Source organism: Ailuropoda melanoleuca, chromosome 15, assembly GCF_002007445.2.
Source record: "Ailuropoda melanoleuca isolate Jingjing chromosome 15, ASM200744v2, whole genome shotgun sequence".
In the NCBI taxonomy this organism is placed as follows: domain Eukaryota; kingdom Metazoa; phylum Chordata; class Mammalia; order Carnivora; family Ursidae; genus Ailuropoda; species Ailuropoda melanoleuca.
In genome coordinates, this window is record NC_048232.1 from 30240553 (window position 1) to 30267738 (window position 27186).

General features: G+C 36.0%; 1 protein-coding gene across 12 annotated transcripts in view; it reads right to left on the bottom strand.

Moving 5' to 3' along the window:
• The window catches only part of PARD3 (par-3 family cell polarity regulator), a 656403-nt gene that overhangs the window by 249712 nt on the left and 379505 nt on the right, over positions 1-27186 (bottom strand). For 7 of the 12 annotated variants that reach the window (XM_034644391.1, XM_034644386.1, XM_034644382.1 and 4 more), the window contains 5 exons: positions 23733-23858; positions 22253-22638; positions 17997-18136; positions 15486-15614; positions 13115-13153 (listed from right to left, as the gene is read on the bottom strand). In XM_034644391.1, coding sequence (XP_034500282.1) covers positions 13115-13153; positions 15486-15614; positions 17997-18136; positions 22253-22638; positions 23733-23858 — 820 coding nt within the window. The remainder of the gene's footprint in view (positions 1-13114; positions 13154-15485; positions 15615-17996; positions 18137-22252; positions 22639-23732; positions 23859-27186) is intronic. The other 5 variants (XM_034644392.1, XM_034644389.1, XM_034644390.1 and 2 more) reach the window with 1 other exon arrangement.

Genomic DNA, 27186 nt, shown 5'->3' on the forward strand with positions numbered 1-27186 from the left:
TAAGAAAAACCTGAAAAGATACAAGGCAATAGCTATGTTACTATACAAAGCAAGTACATTTCAGTGTCAAAGTCAAAATCAAGCCTAAGCCTGCTCATTATAAAAATGTTAATATTGAAAATATCCCCAGAGAATAATATAGCTCAAATAAAACCAATGTATTGGAGAGAAATAAATACCAAATACTCCTATCAAAATATTGCTATAGCACATATTTACTATGGTAATAGTAATATACGTATTATAGTCTATGAACTTTTTATTCATACAGTTCAAAACAACTAAAAAGTACTAAGTAATGACTTTGTGAATTAATACAGCTATCTTAATACAAAATCTGTTATAAAAACATAATGTATAAGTAAATTTTGATGTCTGAACTACAAAACATTATCAAAACACACCACAGCGTCCTTCAGAATTATTTCAAATTCAGAAGTAACTGAAGGTAAGACATATTTTGTGAATCAGATTCAGCATTTACGTTCCTGGAAAAGTTGCATGTAAAAAGGTATAAAAACCAGATAGTCCTTAGCTGGGCACATTTAGGTCTGATCATTGAGTACACTGTTTGCCTCAAATCTGGAAGGTTCTTAATTGTCACTTACTGATTTAGATCTTTTCAGTTTGGCTTTTTAATGTTTACTGATTTTCACATTTCCATAATGCCTTACCAAGGCTTAAAATTCTCATTTATTTTTCTACTTGAAAAATCAAGATAAGGAGCTGACTGAATATATGAAGAAAAATTTTAATCAAGTTGGAATCATTTCCTGACATGCCCTACTCTGAACCTGTCTTAAAGGAGACTATTTTCTCCACAGGAAAGTTTCATTTATTATGAAAACTGCAGGATGGGAATGATATTCTTTTTCAGCTTTCTTATCAAGTCTTAAGTCATTATTATCATTAAATACATTTAAGTGAGAGATTGTACTTTCCTTTGATATTTCATTATTAATCCATTTGGCTCTTGACATAAGACTGAAATTAATGCCAGCTTTAAGAACTTAATTTTCTGGCAGCAAAATGTTTTAAAAAATTTGCTCTTCAAAAACCATTTTAAATGCCACATTATAGAGAACTTTTTACGGAGTCTTCTAGTATGGAGATCTCTTCATTCTGATACGAAGGAGAAGCTAATTTTCTATCACCTTGACAGTTTCCATCCAGATTCTATAATTTACAACTGTCTGAGTCCAATTCTTTCTACAAAAACACAACAAATGTATCTCATTTGCCTCTCAAGCCATTTGTACATGACCCTGTCACTCAAGTTCGTATCATGTCCCTCATGCACACAGATGTATTTTTTGCACTGAAGCAACCTGTCATTTTTTACTTTGCCCACTACTCCACTGGCATTTTTGCTAAGCATCCCAGAATGAGGAAACCTGCAGAATGGGCAGTAGGAAAGCTATCTGCTTTCCCACTATCCTCAGAACAGCAGACAAGATGCACGCGTCTATCTGCAGTGAGACAGAACAATAACCACAGGTGTGCAACGTGAAGACCCAGCCAGGCGTCCTCTTTCCCCAGACAGCAGTCCCATCAGCTGTGGGAAACAGCAGGCCCGCAGGTCCCTCTGAGCCTGCTCAATTGGAAAAATGGGTAGATCCAAATGAGAGAGGGAAAGACAGTTGATTATCTTAAGTAGATGAAAACTAATCATGAGCAGAGCCATCTCTGAGCCTCAATATATTAAGACTTAAATAAGAGTGCACAAAATATTGTGAAAAGATGTGATATATATCCATGTCATAGGAGGCCCTAAAATCACAGATGTGAGTCCAATAGCCGATTTCAGGCTCTGCAAAGAAAGAAATGACTCCACCAACATTCCACCATTTGTGAAATAAGAGGAAATAAATATAAATATATAAAATCTGCCTTCAATGCCTGCTAATATATTTCACGCCAATTCCTGACACAGAGTTCCTAAAACCCTTGTAATTTCCTAATAAGAATGTCTGACACAGAGCTACCTAAATCCCTTGGGATTTTTCTGGGTGTTAGGGGCATCTTTTGTTCTAATGAGGTGACATTTGGTGGATCCCTCGGTGGCTCCTGGATGGGGTCACAAAAAGAGCAAGCTATGATTAAAAGTTTAGAACTTTAGCCCAAGCCCATTCTCCAGGGAGGGGAGAGGGGCTGAAAACAGAGTTAATAATTGATCATACCAAAACAATGAGGTCCCCATAAAAATCGCAGAAGGATGGGGTTGATAAACATATCCATGTACCAGAATGGGGGCACACCCCAATTCCAGAAGGACAGCAGCTCCTGAACTTGGGAACTTGTAGATTTTGCCCTAAATGTTTCTTCATGCGGTTTTCTGTTTGTGCCCTTTAAAATATCCTTTGTAGGGGCGCCTGAGTGGCTCAGTCAGTTAAGCATCTGCCTTCAGCTCAGGTCATGATCTCAGGGTCCTGGGTTCAAGCCCTCCATTGGGCTCCCTGCTCAGTAGGGAGTCTGCTTCTCACTCTCCCTCTGCTTTCCGTCTCCCCCTGCTTGTGCTTTCTCTTTTGCTCTCTCTCTCTCTCTCTCTCAAATAAATTTAAAAATCCTTAAAAAAGTAAAATATCCTTTGCAAAAAATTGGCAATAGTAAGTAAACTGTGCTCCTGGGTTCTCTGAGTTGCTCCAACAGATTATCAAACCCAAGGAGACAGCCATAGGAACCTCTGATTTGTGGCCAAGTCGGACAGAAGTTGTGTGTACCCTGGGGACCCACGACTTCCTCATGGCCGCTGAGTGGGGGGCAGTCTTGTGGGACTAAGCTCATAACTTGTGGGGTCCACACTAACTCCAGAAAGTATCAGAAGTACATGGTCTGGAAAACTCACATTTGGTGCCAGAAGAGTTGTGAGTGTGAGGAGAGAAATAATAGCAAAGTTTTTTGCTGCTCACTGCTCCACTATAATTTATTGACTTCTCTCTCACTCCCTTTTCCATTGCGTTAATTTCATTATTGCACAAACGTGATAAATTAAGATCAAAAAAGATGAATACTTCCACAACAAATAAGAGAGAGATATGAATGAGCAATTCATTAAAGAAAGATGAGTGGACCAAAAAAATAAGTAAAATAATCTACGTGCAACGCAAGACATGCAATAAAAGTTATCAAAATAACAAAGAAAATTACTCTAAGTAATGATACACAAGAATGCAGAAAGGATGGTGAAATGGGCACTCTCCTGCACTGCTGGTGTAATATAAGAAGGTACAACACTTACAGAAGTCAATTTGGCAATGCTTACCAAGAGCCTCTACATTTTGCTCATTGTTTAACCAAAAAATAGTACTTTGGTAATAAGTCCTAAAAACTGTGAGCAAAGATTTAACTGTTAGTATGTTCACTGCTTTAATCCAACAGCTAAAAAATAAGAAAAACCCACACGTATGACATTAGGTTAAGGTATACTACAACGTAATACTATTCAGCTATTAAAGTGTCTTAAAAAAGTATCCCATTTGGTGAGACCGAAAAACATTTACGACTAAGAAATTGGGTTTTATCCTGTAAGCTTTCTTAACTTCCAATACTCCACCCACCATAAGCCTTGATATCCTATGTTAATAAATTGTTTAATATCTGCCTTCTCATATCAGTAAAAGCTTTAGGAGGAAGGGACGTATCAGTCTGTCCTTCTGCTTCGGCCATGCCATTTATTAGCTACATGATACGTGCCTGGGACATGATATATATATTAGCTACACAGGTAAAGAAGAAAATCATTAAAAAACACACATCAAAATGGTGGCACTGAAGTCACAGAATTGCAGGTGATTTTTTTTCTTCTATACTTGACTGATTTTTGTAACATCCACTATACACTACTGTTTTGTAACATAAAAATCCCATTGCATGCCATTTCTTTAATTCTTCTTCCTCTTCGAAAACCCACTGTGGGAAAGAAGGGCTAGGAGCTGGTTATAAATGTTGGGCAGGGGCTGGTGCTCAAAAGGGATACTGCATTTCCTACAAAACCATTACGCCATGGTGACAGAACATCATATTCTCAAGCTAACAAACGGTTTACAGAAGTTGAAGGGAGATTACATTCACTCAACACAAAGAGATTAAATAATATGCAGTTATCACAAAAAGGAACAACTACTCATGTTTTTAATTATGAGGAGGATTTTTTAAATAGAGATCTTGGTTTTTTTATTTTTTTGCACAAAAGAATGACCCTCCAAAGTTTCTTTAAGTTATATATTTTAATTTATCCCATGTGAGATGAATGTTTACACACATTATCTGTGCTGATATGTTAAGGTTAATTATTCTTATTAGCAAAGTCAAAATGTCACATCTGGCTTTATTGTGCTCTATTCTAAATCAAGTGGTAAATGTAAAATAAGTAAAATTTAAAGAATTTCTTTGCTTGATAATACAAATACTGATAATAAAATGTTTTATACAGTTATTAATCTGTAATGTTAAGTTAGAAAAATCCTTATCAAATTAAAAAATACCACACAAACCCAAATTGAGGCACATTCTCAAAGTAACTTGTTCTTCAAAAATGAAAAATAAAGATAAACTAAGGAAACATTCCAGATTACATTAGACCCAAGAGACATGACAACTAAATCCCACGCATGGTCCCAAACTGGAAACCAGACCAGGATTTGATTCCTACGTATGTAAGTATGTACATATTCATTCATTCATTCATTCACTCATCTCTGCATGCTATAAAGACCATTAATTGGGGCAAGGGTAGTACAACACTTTCAAATCAATATTAATTTCACGTCTTTGGCAACTATACTGTGGTCGCATAAGGAAATGTCCTTGTTAGTACAGACACACTGAAATATTTACAGGTAAAGGGGAATCACATCTGCAATTTATTCTCAATTCAGAAAAAAATATATATAGTGGGAAGGAAAGGAGGAAAAAGTGGAGGGAGAGTGGAGGATGAAAATTAATTATGTATCAAATGTAGTAAAATATTAACAATTAGGGAATGTGATGAAGGGCATACTGGAGTTTTCTGTACTGTGCTTGAAACTTTCCTAAAAGTCTGACATTTCAGAATAAAAACTGTACATAGCAAATAATCCAGAATAGTTCTGCTATATCTAAAACAGTTTTCATTTTAAAACAGGTATTTCTACCAACATAAAAAATAACCTAAGAGCTCAATAGCAAAAAAAATCATACCATAAATTTTAAAAATATTAATTTTATTACTACCTACAAAGGGAGGGCAATAAAAAAATTACTAAAATATATTTCTCAAGGCAAAGCACACCAAACACTAAGAAATCCTTATCTTACTATAGTAATAGTAAGCAATTTCAAGTGAATTCCTTAAAGTTGACACAGATTGTCTACACAAAATCATTACTATTTTTGTAATACCATGAAAATAGTATTTTTTTTAAAGATTTTTTTTTTTTGACAGAGAGAGAGAGACAGCCAGCGAGAGAGGGAACACAAGCAGGGGGAGTGGGAGAGGAAGAAGCAGGCTCCCAGAGGAGGAGCCCAATGTGGGGCTCGATCCCAGAACGCCGGGATCACGCCCTGAGCCGAAGGCAGACACTTAATGACTGAGCCACCCAGGCGCCCCTGAAAATAGTATTCTATTCTAACTTTGGAAAAAGATCATTTTAACCTAAGTTTGATATGGGGTGCCTTGGCTAGCTCAGTCAGAAAAGCATGTGACTCCGGGTCTCAGGGTTTTAAGTTCAAGCCCTATGTTGGGTATAGAGATTACTAAAATAAATAAATAAATAAATAAACTTTTAAAGAAGTAAAATAAGTCTGAATCGTCTGAATTCAAACTTATTTAATTAAATTATAAGTTTAAAATAAGTCTGATTATAAAATGTTTTATGACAATAGCAGTATTTGCTGCTCAAAAATACTAAAGCTAACATATGGTTAGTATCTGCTAGTATAACTCTTCATCAAAAACTCAAAAAACACATTAATGTGTGTTCTCTATGGTATCAACATTAATTTACAATATAGGGCCTACAGAAGTGTTTCATTATGAATTTAACCCAAAGAATTTGTACAAAGACATTGATAGAAATGTAATGATTCAAAATTCACTCCCTCATTAGGCTCCCTATTTGCTTTGTCTGACTTGACTGGTTTTTTTTTTTCTTTCCAGCTTTTTTTGAGATATAATTAATATATAACGTTGTATAAGTTTGTGTGCAATGGGTTGATTTGATACACTGACAGACTGAAAAATGGCTACCACTGTAGTATTAGCTAACACCTCCATCACATCACATAATTATATATTCTTTCTGTGGTAAGAACAGTTAAGGTGTATTCTCTTCGTAACTTTCAAGTATATGATACAATATTATTAATTATAATCACTGTTCTATACACTAGATCCCCAAACCTTATTTATCTTATAATTGGAAGCTTCTACTCTTTAACCAACATCTCCTCTTTCCTCCCATCCCCCATGCCCTGGTAACACCATTCTAGTCTGTTTCTATGAGTCTGGCTTTTTTAGATTCCACATGTAAGTGATAGCATACAGTATTTGTCTTTCTCTGACTTCTTTCATGTAGCCTAATGCCCTCAAGGTTCACCCATGTTGTTGCAAATGGCAGGATGTTCTTCTTTCTCATGACTGAATAATATTCCATCGTATATAGACACCACATCTTCTTTACCTATTAATCTACTGATGAACACTTAGGTTGCTTCAATCTTGGCTTCTGTGACTAATGCTGCAATGAATAGGGGAGTGCAGTTATCTCTTCGAGATCCTGATTTCAATCCTTTGGATGTATATACTCAAAAGTGGTAACTCTGTTTTTAATTTTATGAGGAAACTTCATACTACCGTTCATTGTGGCTGCACCAATTTATGTCCCCACCGACAGTGTACAAGGGTTCCCCTTTCTACCCAACACTTGTTATCTCCTGTCATTTTGGTGGTAGTCACTCTTTAACAGTTGTGAGGTGATTCTTATGGTTTTAATTTGCATTTCCCTGGTGATTAACTGACATTCAGCACTTTTTCATATACCTCCTGGCCATTTGTAGGTCTCTGGAAAAACTTCTATTCAGTTCCTCTACCTATTTGTTAATCAGATTGTTGGTTCTTTTGCTGTTGAGTTGTATGAGTTCTTCATGTACTTTGTATATTGACCCTTTATCAGTTGTATGATTTGTCAACATGTTCCTCCCATTCTCTAGGTTGTCTTTTCATTTTATTGATTTCCTTTGCTGTGCAGAAGCTTTTTAATTTGATGTAGTTGCCACTGCGTATTTTTGCTTTTGTTCCCTTTGCTTTCGGTGTCAAATCCAAAAAATCATCAGCAAGTCCAACATCAAAGAGCATGTTTTCTTCTTGGAGTTCTATGGTTTCATAAATCCATTTAAATCCTTAATCCATTTTATGTTGATTTTTGTGTACAGTGTAAAATATGAATTTAGTTTCATTCTTTTGCATGTGAGTATCAAGTTTTCTCAACACAACTATCCTTTCCCCATTGTAGAGTCTGGGTCCTCCGTCATAAATTAATCGACCATATATAGATGGGTTCATTTCTGGGCTCTTCATGCTGTTCCATTGACCTATGTGTCTGTTTTTATGCCAATGCCATGTTATTTTGATCACTGTAGCTTTGTAATGGAGTTTGAAATCAGGAAGTGTGATGACTCCAGCTTAGCTGTTCTTTCTTCATACTGCTTTAGCTGCCAGGGTCTTTGGTAGTTCAATGTGAATTTTAGTCTTGCTTTTCTACGTCTGTGAAAAATGTCACTGGAATTTTGATAGGGATTGCATTAAATCTGTAGATCACTTTGGGCACTACGGACATTTTAACAATATTAATTCTTTAAACCTTGAGCACAGAGTATCCTTCCATTTATTTGTGTCACCTTCAACTTCTTCCACCAAGGTCTTAACGGTTTTCAGTGTTCAGATCTTTCACCTCCCTGGTTAAATTTATTCGTAGGTATTTTATGCTTTTTGATGCTGCTGCAAATAGGATTGTTCTCATAATTTCATCTACGGTTTCTCATTTTACAGTGGGGTCATTATGGTGGCATCTACTTGATCTCCTAGCACCATTAGTTAAATGAACCCATTAATGACAATGTTTGTTACGTAGCTCATTAAGTATCTAAATCAAGACTAAATCTTCTGAAGTTAGCCTATCAAGAAGTCTCCTGATCTTCCAGGAGGTTCTCAAAGACTCCCCAGTGTATCCCTGCATTTTCCATAGGGAGAATCCACTAACTCTTTGGAATGCATTTTGAATTCATGACATTTAAGCGTATCTTATCCCTGTGCTCTAGTATCATCTCTACACCATATTATTTTCTAAAGGCCTACTTTTATCTCATAGCCCTGAGTCTGTTTAACACAAAACTGTATTTTGACATGGAAACTACTCAAGAGTTCTTGGGGGGGGGGCTTCCTAAGCAGGTTTGCATTAGTCCTATTTGAAGCCAAGGAAGAAACTGGCACTTTGGTAAGTCAAGGCCTTAGAGCCAGCAGGTAAATTCACTATACCTCACTGTGCCATTAATTTTATATGTCAACTCACAGGGTGTTTTTGAATGAGATTCATATTTAAATTGATAAACTCTGAATAAAACAGACTGCCCTCTACAATATGGGCAGGGCTCATTCAATCAGTTTAAAGGCCAAACAAAACAGAAAAACAGCCTCCCTGAGGAAGAGGAGATTCTCCAGCCAACTGACTTCAGGCTGCATCTGCAACATTGGCTCTCGGGGGTCTGCAGCCTGCTGACCCACACTGCAGATGTGGACTCGATGGCCTCAACAATCACGCGAGCCAAACTATAATACTAAATCTCTTACTATATAAACACATATCCTATTCTGTTCCTCTGGAGAACCCTGACTAGTACCCCATGTATTGTCTGGTCCTACGAGGACATCCACATGAGATGCCTTATATTAAGGGAATAAACTTCTCAAAGCAAAGGAGTTTGTTCAGGACATAGAGCAAGTGGTGGTGAGCCTCTGCTAAATAATTCGGCTTTCTGTCCAATTTTGAATGTAATTTGAAACCAGACTTTCTAATCTTAAAAGATGACTTCAACTCTTTCCATTTTGACCTCAATCTGTACTTTCTAATAGATTAAGTGCTTCTTTTCAGTTTATCTCTTAACTCTGGCAAAGGACCCTGCAGAGGAAGCATGCCCTGATGAAAGCCAAAACTACCCCCCCCAGGCAATAAGGACTGCCCTGAGCCCAGAAGACCCAAGTGTGACTGACCCCAAGACGATGGTCAACCTGACGTTCACAGCCCACCTCCATGCGTTAGAGGCATTCAGTTAGGTTCTAACAGGAAGCCTCGAGGCCAAGAAAAAGAAAGTCATGGCCAGCTATTGAGAAAGTCAGAGGCCTGTCCTGGTAACACTCCAGAACAAAACCACAAGAACCTAGGTCAAACTAGACAGGCCCAAGATGGCTGACAAAGTAGGCTGGAAACCCCTGCCCACATAAGGAAGAAAAGGCTCAAAACCAGCTTCCAAGAAATCCCCACCCAAGTAGTGAATATTCCACAACTGTCAATAAAAGACAGAAATCCAACCTCCAGGGTAATCAGCTCACTCACTGGCCTTCTCACCTCTTGAGAGTGTACTCTCACTTTAATAAACATTCCGGCTTCTGTCTCTAGTCTGCTGTGTTGTATCTGTCCTATAATTCTTTCTCATAACGAGACCAAAAGACTTGGGTGACATCATTGGGACAGGCTGGGCTGAAGCCTCAGGACCCACGTCTCCCCAGTTCACCTGGCAATACATGTACGTACCAACCTTTGCTCTACATTCTCTTTATAAAAACTTGGAAGTATTTTCAGCACTATGGAGACAATCTTTGAGAGATTTGAGTCCACTGTCTTCCCAGTGTTGGCCTCACTGAAATAAATTCCTTTCTTGTTTCCCTACCACTTGTCTCTTTGCCTCTGGATCCTGTCAGCAACAAGGAGCTGAAACTGGTCTGCCTGGACCCCAAGAGCTAGGTACTCTGGTAACCTTGTGCCCCAGCTACAATCTCCCACTCTCATTAATTAATATGATATTCAGAAGATGTACAGGAAACTTCCATCTCATAAATTCAAGAAGTCTACTAGTCATTGAACTTATTCATATACCTTAATGATGTGTTTCCAATTTCTCAAATGAAATCAGCTATGGGTCATTGTAAAAATCAACCAACAAACAAATTAACTGACTGTTATGACATATCTATTCTCAAGGTGCTTACAATTACCTAAAAGTTTAAATAACAGAGAATTTCAAGACTTGAATGAATTTAATGACTTGCCCTCAAAAGGTACAAAGAGAGGCAGAGAGACCTGGGGAGTCTTTTTTTTTTTTTTTAAGTTATAAATGTAACATGAAGCCTTTAACGACCCAAAATGGTATTCTATTATATACATAGCAAGAGCAGAAACAGAGGCACAGATGTGAGAGGACATATTAAAAACAAGTAAACAACAACAACAAAGAACCCAAAAAGGAAATATTTAGAAAAAGACAAACTGATTTCTGACTCCGCTTGGAAAACCTCTCATCAGAAAAAATTTCCATTTGTAATCAGAAGTCAGACACACATACATATGTATATATCTTTTTTTGTTAAGGTGACTGAATTGTCATTTGCTGGGCAAATTTTCACATGAACGCATGAGGATACTGGGTAAGTAGTGGGCTGAAATGGACCATGGGATTCTCAGTGGAATATGGCATTTAAAGCCTATACCACTTCTTCTCCTCAGTGATTGAAAAGGTCAGGGCTAATCATCAATTTCCTCACCAGGACTGCCTAAATGTTTTGAAAGAACATGCCTGTCTTTACAGTTTATAGCATGATTTTCTATCTCATGTTGTCCTGAACTTCAACAGGTGCTGATTATGGGCACTGACCCCTCACACACAGAAAATCCTCATGTAGCTTTTGACCCCCCCATAAACTTTACTAATAGCCTTACTGATAACACAAACAGTTGATTAACACAGATTTTCTCTATGTATTATATGCTGTATTCTTATAATAAAGTAAACTAGAGAAAAAACATTATTAAGAAAATCACAGGAGAAAATACATTTACAACATGGTACTGTGTTTTATTAAAAAAAAAAAAAATCCACACATAAGTGGATCATCCATGTAGTTCAAACCCTCGTTCACGGTCAACTCTACTTTATGTGTGAAATCATTCTGTTTTCCTAAAAGCTCTATGATGAGATTCCAACAATAAAGGGGTAGTTATTCACCAAGGATCACAGTGCAAAATACTTCCCCCCCTTAGCATTTATCTTTTCACTCTTCCATGGTATGGTTATTGCTATACAAAAGTTTTCTATAGACAAATCTAAATTTATTTATCTAATGACATTTTGGTTTTGCCATGCTTGGACAGGCATTCACTATCCAAAGTCAAAAGAGATTTTTCACATATATTTTTTTATTTATATTTTTGTTTATTTTATTTTTTACACACTTTTTTCTTAATACATTTTGTACTTTTTAAGGTTTAATTTCATAACCAATTGAGATTTATTTTGGTGTATGGTGAGAAAAAGAAATCTAACTTTTTAAACTGAATGGCTAATTATTTTAAACATGAAATAAACCACCCTTTGGATGGTTTCCACTATTTGGAAATGCCACCTTTAATGTACATGCATATATACATCAGGTCTATCCTTGCTAACGTGTTCAAGCGTTCTCTTCGTCTATTCCTGTAACAACATCATGCTATCTTAAATATTTTGGCTTTACAGTACATTTTGCCATCATTATGACCTATAAAAATACTACGAATCACACTTGTGTCCAGTTTAAATTCTTTAAAAATCAATCTAAATTCCCCTTCCCTTTCAACCTACCCACCATACACATACGCAAATACCATTTTGATTTTTATTAATTATCATAGACCAATTGATTTTATGAATAAAAATTAAGACCATAAATTTTCTACAACCCATACTTATGAATGTTATACATTCATAATATTCTCAAGATTGTTTACCGATTTTCCTGAGGTCTGATTTGTCACCCATGTTTATAATTATGGAATATTTTTAAAATAAGATTTTGTTTAGTAGGTTCAAAACTGTCTGTTCATGGATGTGTAAAGAGAAACCAAACCTGCTAACTACGTTATTCAAACTCTTCAAATTCTAATTGTCTACCTAAAATGATAATAATAATTTTTAGAAAAATATATACTAGTATCACCCACTGTAGATATGGTTTTGTTAAATTTTCTTGCTTGGGATATGTTTTTATAACATGTTGTTTGATGTATAAAGGATCATGACTATTAGAATTTGTACTGGATATTATATGTCAATATAAAACACCTTTTTTCACCCCACGCTGTACATCCACACTAAAACCATACTTTCAGAGACTGATACACTGATACAGGAATTCTTATTATTATGACATTAGCATTGCCTGTTAGAACTCAACTTACTCCTTTATTTCTAGTCTGTATTAGGATTTGTCTCTTTAACAGGACACAACTAGGTTTGCATTTTAATCAAAGCTGTGAGCAGTTACTTTTATGAAGAGAAATTACCCCATTTTAATATGCTATAATAACTTATAATAAAATACTTACAATAAGTATAAGTTATTATGACAACTAATATGTTGTGCCTAATTACTGACATATCACTTTAGTCTTTCTGCATATGATACATGTTTATTGTGCTTTTACCCTCTGTATCATTCTGTGCCTGAATCAAGTGTTTTTACTTTTTTTCCCCCTTGTAGTGACTTAAAATACAACATTTCGTAACTCATAAAGTCTTTCATATTTATGTCAAACTACTACACTCACCAACTGTTGGTCCCTCTGACTGTGAAGGTGACAAGAAACTACTCTAACGTCTCCCTCTGTTCCATCCCTGTCTATCCAAAAGTAATCACGAAATATTCTCCATCTGCGGTAGTACCAATAAGTCAGCTTAAGATGAGACCACTTTGGAATTTAATGAACCTATGTAGTATCTATTATGAGCCAGGAAAAGGGGGGACAAGTAACTTCCTATTTAATTGGTCAGAAGTTAGTTCCATTTCTCTCTGCAACATCTCTGCGCCTGCAAAAGACAAAGCTCTTACCGTTTCTTTTGGGGTCTGCATCTGGCCTGGCTCTGCATTCTAGAAGAATTGAAGAAAAATATAAATACAGACTGACCAAAGCCATCTTCAACACACAGGGACACAAAGCTTGACTTTAAAGGAAATTCTGTTGGTTCTTAAAACCCACGAAATACATAGAGGGTGATTACATTATGGAGGACGTATGACTCTGTCTTCCAAACTTTCACTGATGTGGTTGTATTATCTTCTGTGTGTGTGGTTGTGTGTTTTAAGAAATTTTTCTGATTTTCTGTAAATTTTTACTTGCTCACTCACAGTATATCATGACTTTATTATTTGGAGGAAGACAAATCTCACCAGACTGGGTCTCTATTCATGGCACTGTTTTTAATTCTGGGTGGGTTTTTGTTGTTGTTGTTGTTGTTGTTGTTTTAATTTCCCCAACTACATCTAAGTTATAAGGTATATTATAATTTGATAGCTACACCAGATAATATCAGTCTTAACCGCAGTCTGAACCACAAGTATGATACTTTAAAATATTACACAGATTATAAATGTGATTTTTTCACATATTATAGAGTTGCTTTAATTGCACAGATATTTAGAAGGTTGATTTATTAAAAAAAGGCACATATTGATAACAGTGTTTTGTTTTAGACACAGAATTTAAACACAGACACCCCAAACAGAGGAAAAGAGTTTTGTTAATTGGATTCAAAGATCATTTTACATGCACCCCCTCCCCTTTAAGTTTTCAGAATTTTATTCTTTGAAATCTTAAAAAGCAGCTGCAACATGAATAATAGACTGACGGCCTACTGGCTCACTCCTTAATGAAAAGCTCACAAGCAATAAATTAAATAACCAAGAAAAAAAACTAGGCAGCAGAAGGGGAAAACAGAAGCCTGGAAGATCAAAATTGGACAAGAAGAACCCAAATAACCTTACGCTGGCTAGATGTTGGCACTGAGTCGAAGAAGGGCTGCCCAAGAGCAGGGCTTAAGCTCTGGCAATCTGATAATGCTAACTATTACCCAGGCTACATGTAAAGCTTCAGCAAGTCACATCGAAAGCTTAGGATTTTTTTTTTTTTAAGGGCTCATTTACAATTTAATAGAGACATCTCCAGATTTAGGATCAGGTGGCATTTTAAGCACAAAATTGGATAACAGTGGGGGGAAGATGGAAAACAGAATTTAAATTGGGAAATAATGCATTCAACATTTTAAAATAGAAATAAAGACTTTTTATAATTTTCAAAATCTACTTAAAACACAAGCGTTCGGCTTTCAGGCCTATCACAATCAGAAATTCCATGAAATCACAGTAAATTTGTGTAACCAGGGGGTAGGCTATTCCTACACTGAAACTTATTTGGCTCAGAATAAAAGGAAAATTTTATTAACCATGACACATCCGTACCTGAAATAGGAGCCTAAGACATTTAGGGCTACAGGACAAATTTGGGAACTGTGCCCCTAAAACCTTGCCACTCCAGTATATATGAATTAAATGTTGCTTAAAGCTGGAAACTGATTGAAAGAAATGTCAAATGCTCTAAAACCACTCAACTAAAATCTATTTTGAAATATTTACAATGCCACTTGTACTGGGAATAAAACAATTTTCTTAGCACATCAAAAGATAAAAGCGATTCCTCCAATTATGTTGTTTTTACATAATAAATGAAACCTGGCACTTCTTGCAGAAAAACATTCAAACTATGTCAACTTAGTGTACATATTTCATTCACACCAATACTATGTAAATACCTCTTACATTTAGACATATTGATACACATTTAAAAAATGAATTGCAAACAAATGCCTTTTTATTTCATCTATGTCATTCCAAATAATGTCAATATTACTAATTAATGGCCATGGGGCTTATTACCACTCAGGTCTCCTTACTTTCAATGGTAACACTATAATTAAGGTACTCCTTTTCATATAACAGTAAGCAAAAAGGTTTACTTGGCTTAGCTAGATGTACTATGAAAATCTGAAATATGAACATTTGTCATATGTAGTAGAGAAGATGGCAAGTTTTCAACAACAGCCTTTGAAGTGACAGTTATGAAATAATCAACGTCTCTGTATTCAATCAGTCCATCTGAAAGCATTCACTAATAAACATTTGCTGTCCTAGAAAATATCCTTTCAATTTGATTTTTAAATAACCCTACACTCAATATTGTGGATATCTATCTTCAAAACTGAACGAATATAAGAAAAGAATGCTTATACTAAGTTAAGGCTGAAAGACAAATAAAATATAGAAACTATTTGGAAAATATCTTGATAAACATTGGCCATCAGGTGGCTAGCCCAGATCCCTGGCTTGTGTGCATCAGAAATCTTTCATCTGCTCTAAATTTACACACCAGTTCCCTTGGGTGGAAGGCATCTTCTTGGCGAAAGACCAGAAGGCTCACGGTCCCTTCCATCTTGGTGCTTCTCAACAGGGAAACAACTTCCTCTTGGGATTTGCCTGCTAAATCTACTCCATTTACCTAAAACAAATAAAAAGTTTTCAGCTGCAATGCTGTGCAAACATATGACAGAAGAAAAAACACACATCCTAGAATGTATCATGTCTCCTATGGAGCACAGTTCATTTCGTGGTAAATTCTGCCACGATCTGGTAACCACCAGGCTGTTGTAGCTAATAAGGAAACATAGCCTAGGTATCTAGAAGTGAGACAGGAACTGGTAAATCTTTTAGCATTCATGAATGAGCCAAAAGCCACAGCCACCAGAGCATTAACAAGTAACAAGTAATAAACAATCAAATTAATCATGTTAATACAAAACTTAATGGCTTTGGGCTGAGATATCTTTGATGGCCTTATGTATCATAGATTATCTTATACCAAAACAAAAAGGTGTTGCTGTTAAAGGGAGTAGTAAAAACACATCAAAATATTTTGGTAAAACTTTCAATGAAATTTTACTGAAACTTATAAAGATAGCTTTTTTTCCCTAAAAGACACACATTAAAGAATACAAACTATTAACAATCTTTATAGAGGGGTAACAATATTTTGAAGTAGCAATACCTCAATATTTTTCAATGTTTTAAGAGAATCCTCCCCCCAAAAAAAGAAAGAGAGAGATCTGAAATAACCAATTTCTGAGGAATCTCATTATTTTTACCTTTAGGAAGTATAACAACATTATCGGAAAGCACTATATATATTTAAAAGAAATGAGTGAAAATTTATTTTAAAAACTATTCGATACTATTCACTTTAGAGAAAAATAACATTTTGTCCACGGCAATAAAGTACATTATTTAAATTGTAATATCAAAATTACCCTGTAGTTAAAATATGTTTTGGAAGCTTTCCCTCTCCATTAAAAACCATCTTTTACTGCTCAATGTACTACTATTTAAGTGACTGCACGAAACAGGTAAGTAGTAACAGGTTCATAGAAAGGAAAAATTTCTAGATAATAAAAAAAAAAAGAGTGACTTGATATTTTAAGTATGCTTCCAAATATCCAGATGCTCAGAAAACCTGCCCAAAAACTGTTAACATTGTGTAGATACAGCTACAGGGTTTAAGACGTGTGAAAATGTAGTTTCAAATAAAGCTGATAGCTACAGAAAATAAAGCCTAACTCTGAAGAAACAGAGGTTGCAGGCTCTTCCCACTGCTCAAAAAGAAAAACAAAAGCCTTTGTGATGTGTTGAAAGTAGGCAATTATGGGAGGAAAGAGACTCAACAAGAAAGAAATAAGGTGGGGCTGGCGCCAGAGAAAGGAGGACAGACATGTTTTGGACTCAGAGGCAAAGACGACTATGTTCAAGTCCCAGCCGAGCCTCCTACTACATAAAACAAGCTATCACCGAAAACTTGGACCAATACTACTCAATTTATTGCCCAAGGACAAGTGGCCCTTTCTGGAAACAACGCTCTAAATATAATTTATACTCGAACCTTTCCTTCTATTTAGCCTCTACCAGTACCCCTTTTAAAAATGGTGTCACAAGAACAAGACACAAAGGAAAGGAGTAAGAGTTAAGAACTCTAGGCCCAATATGTAGCCATGGAAAAATCTAGAAGGCAATCCTTTGCTCCATTACTTCTCAAGAGATCTTTAGGAGAGCTTGATCTGGAGAATTCAAAACTACATACGAAGCTACAAGTAGAGAAGAGAGGGTAATGCCACAAAAACGTACCTTAACATTAGTGTTTGAATACCAGTTAACAATGAGGAAAGGTGGCATCTGCTGCTGAGAATACAGATTACGTTATCTGAAGGAAACACTAAGAAAAGCAACTATTTTTCTCAATCTTTCTTCCTTTTACTTCTACATACACAAGCAATCCCACGCACAGAAACATCTATGTATGTTTATGTATGTCTAAGATGGCCTCAAAGACCAATGAACCGAAACTCATGAGGTACAGAAAGAAAATTTTGAAAAACTATTTTTTTCTGACATTTGATTTTTATGTCTCAATTCATTCTCCATGCTGCCATTTCAAAATTTCCTCTCATCAGAACACACTGTTTTCATTTACTTCGTTTGTCTCTGTTCTGATTACAAAGTAGATATCATTTCTATATTGCCAGACATAAATTTAAAGCCATCTAGATAGAACCTAACAGACACTGTACTTACATAATGACAAATGTTCTGTTATCTCATAAACCAAATGTCCGAGTAACTCAAAATTTATGAGTACACTCAATGAAAAGATATTTCTCATCCAATAACATGGAAACACGTTGAAGTAAAGCAGAAATACACTGCTTTATGATGCATACTTCTGCTAAAATATATAATTTAATTTCATACTTATGAAGATTTCGTGAAAAAGAACTGACCCCTGAAAATGGAACTTTTTAAGAATGATGGAACTTTGGACTTAGAAGTCACTCACCTCTATAAGTCTATCTCCGGCCTTAAGTCGGCCATCCTGGATGGCAGCCCCTCTTGGGAGGATGTTTTTCACATAAATTGGAGCTGAGCCACCTATTGTTACATCTCGGGAAGTGATGCTGAATCCCAGGCCTTCTGTACCTAAATACGTAATGACAACAAAAAAAGCAAATAAAGAGATACCTTGAATTTCACAGGTGTATGGCACACAAAGATTTTGTTATTCTCTACCTCAGCTTGACATTTCATAACTTTCACAATGGCCTACATTGCTTTTAATACTTTAAAAGTTTGAACGGCTTCTTCAAAACAAACTAAATTAGGAAAGGTTTAAATGGCTTATATGTATCAAAATTCTTGAAGAGGAAATGGGAACCTAGTCCAAGACAGATGAAAGGTAACATACAAATACGACTGCTAAAAGTTTTTAAATTGGTCGAAATGTTTGATGTGAAATAAACTTAATTTCTCCGTGTGGGGAAAAAAAAATCTGTTAAAACCCATAGTACCTCAAATATCAATTAATATTGTGCAATCATGGTATCTAGATTTAAAGGGAGGAGGAGGAGCAAGGAAAGAGGCAACGATTAGGAAGACAGAAAAGAAAGAGTGAAAACAGAAATTTTTCTAGATAAAGAACCTCCCAACACTATAATTAAAACAATTTACTGACAGGACGAACCATATTATCCTTGCCTAGCTCTCTCCTATTTACCCAAATCTTACCATGTATATTTCTCAACCAATAAATAAAATTTTAAAAATAAAAAACAAAGGCAAATTACCCAGGGAAGACCTCATCTCAGATCATAGCTACCAAGTCTAAGGACCATCATATTATGTTTAAAGGTACTGAAATTAGTAAGGCATTTGCAGATTACTGTGCTGGTCTGTATAATTTCAATTGCAGGCTCTTCAGCAGCTGCCTTGACAAGCACTCACAAATGCAATACAATATAGAAAAGGGGTTACGTGTTACTAGAACTAACATGCAACAAGCCAAAATGAGCCAAGAAAAAATGTCAAGACTAAACACATTTCTAATGAATCATACAATTTTTATGACACTTCTAATAATGATTAATTTCTACCGGAGGTTTTTAAAAAATTACTTATTTAGCAATATTAGGCTCCACTTCAGTCAAAATGATACTAGGACAAATACTTGCTCATGTGGGAAGAATAAAGAGCTACATTAAGGTGCAAAATCTATGGAAGGATGCAGTAATTTGATGCAGCACTCAGTACAAAACTAGAAGCACGGGTACAAATTTGTAAGTAAATAAATATGGGCAAGTAACTATGAATGAAAATGTGGGTTAAAGAAGAAACATAAAGTTGATATGAAGAAAATACCCCATAGTTATACCTGTAACAAAACCTACCATAAATATTCTCAAGTACAAACAAAACATTCATTTACTTCAAGTCTAAAGTCACCTTAATGTGCCTGAACTGTTAATTTCCTGAGTCTTTTGGGTTGAAGACCTGAATGGCATCTTGTCTATATGAAATTTTCCTACTAATTATTCTGCTGGGACTTTTCCATATGTCTCTGTGCTTTCATGAAACTCTAATGACTCGCAATAACATTATTAAGAAAGAATTCTAAATTATTATCCTTTTGCAATATTAATTTGTATGAACTACAAAGACTAACTGTTATATGAACCTCAATACTATTAAAATATCAGCAATAACCCCTAAATCTGTAAGCTAAAAGTTCAGGCAGTGACCTTTAAAAGAAAGATAAATAGATATCAATTTTCATTTAGCAAAGCCAACAAAACATTTTGCACTGACTGAAACAGATTACTGACCTTCTCCTCTGACTTTATTAAAAAGCTAATTTCTACAAAAGAGCAGGGTATCTGAGAATGGCAAAATGGCAATAAATATTAAGAAATCATAATTATGGAAGCAAGTACATAAGGGCTATTCTACTTTGTCATGTTTATATGACATGGTTCCTAAATTATGCCTAAGAATCATTATCACAAAGGCTTCTCCACTTAGCACATAGAACTGGTCTCAGTTTATGAAAGAACTGTCATTCAAAGCATGTCACTTCACTTTGAACTGAATTTAAAGTCTAACACAGACACACCCTATGTTTTTGATGTACGTCATTAAAAATGTTAAATTTAACGATCGTAATTGGTAAAAATCTTATCTGTAAGCTACAATGAAAGCTTGTTCACTGTCATACAATCATTATCATTAAAATATCTGTATTCAGTACTGATAAAAGAGAATCAGCATTCTTCACTCTTATTTAACATAAACTTAATTTTTCATATAAAAAATATTTGTAAGTATTGACAGAATGCACAGTTGGTTTCTGCCTTTTTCACACATTCTCACAGTAAATAAAAATCAAGACAGAGCTATAAGGCTCTACAGCATTTACAATACGCGAAGTCAGAAAAACGTTTAAAAGAAAACCACTGTTTCCATTTTCCTGATCTTGATGACAGAGCACAGTCTTTCTCAGTTAGCTGCGTCAATGTAATCATATCTTTGAAATGCTATTAAAATTGTTAATTTCTGTCTTCAAAAGAATGCCTCTTTTGATGGCAAGTAAAATTTCATTTCACTTAAAAGCTCATATTGTATCATAAGTCGTTAAAATATAATTGTGTGAAAAACCGTAATTAAATAAATACGCCTGTTAGTGTAAGAGGGCAAAGATATTTATGAACTAATATCTTTGACAATGGCCAAGTAAACTATTTTCCTGTTGAGCGATCCCAAGCAGAATTTTATTTTTTATACAATTCCATTTGTGGTTCTTACCATGTTTTTGCTTAAAAACAAGGGCCTGTCATTTGAGTAGAGAAAGAGGAAGACAGGATCTGATACTTATCTCATTTAGGAATTAACAAAGCTAAAAGGGGTTTTTGCTGACATAACTCTGCATTTGTAAGAGGTTTCAAAAATGGAGTAAAGCTGTCAATTCCTGATCATGTCAACCAAGTATCTGGAGCTTAAAAGTCAGTAACCAGAAATAAGGTGTTTGTGGTTCAAATAAAGTTCAATGAAAGAGTATGATTAGAAAGGAAATAGGAATCTCAGAGTTTACAACCTTGTAAACCCTACCCCAAATGGAAAGAATGGTCTAAATGTCAGGATATGGAAAATGTTCTAGTAAGATTCTGCTGCCAACAGCCAGGTGACTTAAGGAAATCACTCAACCTCTCTTGGATTCATTTTCACCTAACTGTAGGAATTGGCTGAGCTCATAAAAACAGAAATATTCTTTATGACACCATTTTGAAAGAGATGATTTTAAAATCTATCAGAACGCTCAGCCAAAACGGGTGATTAACAGCAAAAGTATAACTCAGTGCCTAGAGGGGACAGTGTTTGGAAATCAGAAAATCACGCCTAGCAGCCTGCTCTGAGTCATCAAGAACAAAATGGAAAAGCATGCTTCCTAATACCCAAGGATGCACAGTCTATGGAAAGGATACGTAAATAAATAAACTGATAAAAGGCATAGGTAATAAAGAGTTAGCAAGGTCCATCAGAATTTCCCTAGTCATCTTAAGGAAGGAAAGCAGTATAACATTCTGGAAAAGTAGCAGACTAGAAGCCATCTGCTGGGTGAACCTACTTTCTACTATGAACAACTGACACCTTTAAATCAATCAACCACTTGCCCTTACCAAAATGATGGGGTTAAAATGGAGGAGCTCTGACATCCTCTTTCAGTGGGGTGATCAAAACACTCAAGTCCTCACTATTATTTTGGGCTTAATAGTATATCCTGAAACCAATTTCCTCCCTTACCAGAAAGTTTTACCACAGTAGTAACTCCTACTGCGTTCACAGAAAGTTATTTTTAGAGCCTAATTTTCTCTGAACGTCACATTTTAATTCTGATATAGCAAAATGAATCTGTAAAGCATAAAAACTACAATTTTAAAAACTTTTTAAAGTCATTATATAAGTTCTTTCCTGTAATAATGGGATGATTGATTTGATTTTTAAAATAAATTCCACAGGGGCGCCTGGGTGGCTCAGTCATTTAAGTGTCTGCCTTCAGCTCAGGTGGAGATCCCGGGGTCCTGGGATCGAGACCCGCATCAGGCTCCCTGCTCCGTGGGGAGTCTGCTTCTCCCTCCCCTACTCCCCCTCTGTGCTCTTTCTCTCTCAAATATATAAAATCTTAAAAATAAAATAAAATAAAATAAAATAAAATAAAATAAAATAAAATAAAATACATTCCATAAAACAAAACAAGGTGGGTCATACCTTTCTTCAGCTGGATATTAAGCCTCTTGCCTATTTTTTTGGTGTTATAACCACTGCTTACATTTGTACTAAATACATTTTGTGGTGCTGGGGCCGGAACTGATGGCGGTTTTCCGGAGGGGTGTGTGCTCTGAGGTAGCAGTCGGGGGTGAGAGTCTGTCTGCTCGGGCGGGTGGTTCGATCTGGGGGCTCGCTGCAGTGCCGAAAGTCCTGCACTATTCACACTCCTGTTATCGATATACTGGCTGTCCGGACTGAAGCGGCTTGGATAGTAATTGTTCTTCTCACTTTGGGATAGTTGTTCGTACTGCTCTTTATTTGCTGCAGGAACCACATGGAACCAGATGATGGGTGTACGCATGGCTTGGCGAAACATATGTTGCGCTCTGGGTTTGAGAACGAATGGAAAATTAGCAAATTAAGACTGGCAGACTAGAAGATATTATGAGCTTAATTAAGTATACTAATTAAGCAACGAGAACTGACAGACTTTGTTGAAACTGAAAAATAAAATTCTAATATCCCATTTATCAATCAAGTTCACAAGCTCTAGATAGAAGCATCGCTGTTTCCCCAAATATAAATTTCTCATTCTCTTACTAAAAATGACAAAATTAAAAAAAATTTAAAAATTTAAAAAATGACAAAAAGATCCCGTGCTCTCAATCACAAATTATTAAATAATAGTTCTAAGCACGACAGAGGTATTATAATTGCAAACAATCTTCTCTCCACAACATTATCCAATATGTTTAAAAATTACATTTTATTACATGGGACCACTTGAGTTTTTGAAGAAATAAATACACTTTAAAAACTATAGAAATCAGCTATCCATTATCAGCAACATGAATGCAAAATTCTCAAGAACACCAAGGTGGCCTCAGGGACTCAAAATGGGTAGAGTGTTGGTCCCAGTGCTACCCCAGGACCAACCCGAGAAACTGCTCCACCTCATGCTGGTTCCCGACTCAGATCCTACACGAAGTCCTTTTGATTTCTGCTCACTCTTGCCTTGTTTGATAGGCACTGGACAACTTTTATCTTTCTAATTGGATAAAGACTTGAATCAGGACAAAGAAAATCGGAGTAGACCACACTGTGGTTCAAAGGAACTTTTCTCTGCTTATTTATACGGGGAGTCATCACATGCAACAAAGTTGGAAATGTGGGTTAAAGTGTAATAAAACCTCGCACACTGGCAAATTTTCCAAAAGGTGAGGAAGTAGCAAAATTGTGAAGTCTAAATTGGGCCCATAATATTTTAAGAAGTGCTCTGTCAGTCGGAGGGCATTTTGAAATATAGTCTAATGGTAGTAATTACCTGGAGTTTGATTAAATTTTTAAAAGCTAGATAATGACAGAAAATACTCCTCTCTACTATAAAGACAGAGACAGACATGTCGTTTGAAGCATTTCAATGGACCGCACTCTCTCATGCCGAAAGCACAGAAGAGCAGTGCAGCCGACTCACACTTACTGTTCAAATCTTCTATTTCGAAGGTCGCCATCATTAATCCTGACAATGCAATCATTCTCATGAAAAAGGTTTTCTTGTTCAGCTTTACCACCTTTCTCCAATCGTTTTACTAATAACCCCAGGGTTCTGGAACATTAAGAATGCAAATCATTACACATGTAATATTTCTACCATGCACAATGCCCTCCTGCGTTAATGCTGGTATTATATTTACAAAGACTCCCTGATAAAGGAGTGCATTAAATCGTTACTAATACGTTTGATCACCAAAAGAACAACAGTATAAATGAAGTACAGAAATGGAGCCTTTCAATAAATAGACGTTGTTTCTGGGCGTCAGGATCACGTTTTTGAAACAAACCGTGTACTTCTCTGCTTAGAACTGCTTCAGACAGAGCTCAGCCGATGGTTCAGTGGGTACCGCGGTGTGGAGCACAGCTGAGCGTGTATTTGTGGATAGCTCTCGGTTTTTTGTTTTAAGCCACCTGGAACACGGCTGACGGAACCCCGTCTCCCCGTGAGAGTGCTGGTAACCAGGAAAGGTTAACCTCGCGCACTATGCATTGGCGAAGAAAAATAGGAACGTTGCCGTTCTCGGCATCTGCATTTGATGGTGCCTAATATTCTGAATTTCAAAACTTGTTAGGTCTCCCAAAAGTAAAAAATGTGTTGCCATTATTCCCATTTGAAGACAAATAGGAGAGAGCCAGTGACAGGTTCAAATGTCAATGGTTCAAACCTCATCAATGCGTGCTCAAACTGCAGGTTGAAAGAAGAGCCCGAATGAACTTTTAGAGACCAATAAAGGAGATAAAAAAGCAAAAATTACTAGCGTACTTGGTCTAGAATACTAATGGTATGAATGAGAGAAAGAACATTCTAGATACCCTGGGACAAGTGGCAAACATTATGGGACCACAGTACAAGAAACAGGAATCTTTACCTAGTTCTGGTGCTGTGACTGACTTAATGTCTACTAACATAAATTCTATATGATGATCACATTAAAAATTTTTATGAACCGATTTTGGGCCTGTCCAAAGCTTCGATTTTCTTTCATAATCCTAATATTTAGGATATAGATACTCAAATTTAGAATCCTGTCAAAATTTAAGATATTTCCAATAGCCCAGATAAAGATAGAGATCTATATCTTCCAATAGAATTTGCCATGCCCTATATAGGCTTTCCAATAAAAAGATACCCAAATAGACAGCTTCGTCTTTTAAACGCTTACAGTAATTGTTATTTGCTCTGTAGCCATTTATCTCGCTCCCCTGTAACTGGTACTTAGATACACATCTTCCCTCCCCTCGTGCACTGTAAGCTACTGAGAGATAGAAAAGCTGGGATTCGGCAATGCATGATCGAGCACCTAACTAGTAGCAAGGTCTTGACGAATGAAAACTTGAGCAAGTTTAGCTGAGGCAAACAAGTCTCATGTTTCTAACAAACTCTTTGCAAAATAGAATATGAGCGAAAGGAAATTTAGATTCGGATCCTTTTTCTCATGAAGATGTTATTTATACCAAATATATGACTGAACTGAAATAAACTGACTTGAAAGCAAGGGTCCTTTCCCACTTGTTGTTTTGCAGCTTAAATTTGTTTCTTTCATGAATAGAGTCTTTCTTTAACTTCATTTTAATTTTTACCATTAAGTGTAGTACAGCACGTTTTACTAAGGTCAAGTCCATCAAGTTGCAAAAATAATCAGAGGAGATAATATTTAAATCACCTTTTGTAATGACACCGTTTGAGGATTAGTACCTACTAGCATAAGAGTCTAAAAATCTTAATGACTGATAAAAACATTATCACGTAGGTAATTTTTGGTTACTCACTACCAGTTACTGGAACTCAACAAATATAAAGATCCTCTCAGCTCAAAGGTAAGGGCAAAGTACACCAACAGAGCGTATGAGCAACTTAACTGTCTGAGTCCTATTTGGAAGAAAGCAATCATACACAATACGCCACCGAAAATTAAGTTACTGTTAAAATGTCATCATGCCACGATCTGTCTCCCTGCTCTTCCCTATCGTGTGTGTTTCTATGTGCCGTGGATTAAGTGTTCCATGAGAGGAATCGAATTATTAAGATACATCTATGATTCTGTTGAATGAGACGAAATAATTTGAGAAGGCAAATTAAATCACAGTGATTGACAGTATCAGAACTAGAAGGCATTTGGCCACTTCACCATTGAAGCAACCATGTACAAGAACCATGTTAAAGGAAACGATGACTCGGCCACCCACAGACACTCAGAAGCAAGCACACACGTGGTGCCACACCTGTTGCTAAAAGCTACATCTACGGACCGAGAGCACTTTCTCAGAGAGCACGCATTCCGTGTGCAGGAAAAGGAAGCCTCACCAAGAGTCGCTCCGGTTAAGTAATTAGTTTGAAATTGGTGAAATCATGAGCGGTTTCTCAGGAAGGTTACGATACCCCGGCAATCTAAAGTGATGAATAATGGTTATGCTTTTATGTATTCTGAAATATTCTATGTATTCTAAAATAGCCCACAGAATACTTCTAGAGAGATAGATATACATACATATAGAGAGAGAGAGGGAGTCAGAGACAAACTATTTTAATGAAAATTACTCAGCACTTAACTAGTACTGAAAATTTGTTTGAATTTACAAATTTACCCCAGATAGATCCTTTCGGCATTTATCCCAGTTTAAAATAACACAACTTGGAAATATGTAATTTAATTCTACAAGCAGCATCAATATTTTTCAGATGAATAGGTCTATGGATTTATATTCATCTACATAACGATTTTTCTTTTATAATCCACTCCCCACCCCCACCCCCCGGGAATCATTCTAGAATAATAATCCAAAGTAAAAAAGCATGGCATGCTCCATTTATTCAATGGCTTGTCTTTCTGAATAAGTCCTTATATATGGCCTAATTCATCAGTAATCCTAATGCTCAGTGAAAAAATGTTACAAATCATAAATAAATATACCATCATATTTATGTGGAGCACAAACAGAGTTTATTAAATGAGGCTTTTAGAATCCAAAGTTATTAAAATAGATGCAAAAATCTTGGGAGTCCTTTTTCTCAGTGCTGGGGACTAGAGAACTGATTGGGGGCGGGGGTGGGGTGGAAGAATTTCACCCTGAGTAACACAGCAAGTGATCAGGGAATCAACGGAACAGACCGAATTAAGGATAAGTTAGTAGCCTGCTGATTTCTAAGTACTTGACCACACTATTAGAATCATTCTCTCAAAAAGAATGGATTAATTTAAAAGTAAAGTGGTACAATCTGCAAAATTATCTCATTTGCTTCACTAGGTGAAAATGATTACAAAAGGAATGGGAATGAACTATCAAAAAAACTTCACAAGAAAATTGAACTGATAACATAACAGCGAGGCTGAGAATGAAAATTACCCTCTGAAGGGAAATCAACGGGAAGTTATAACACT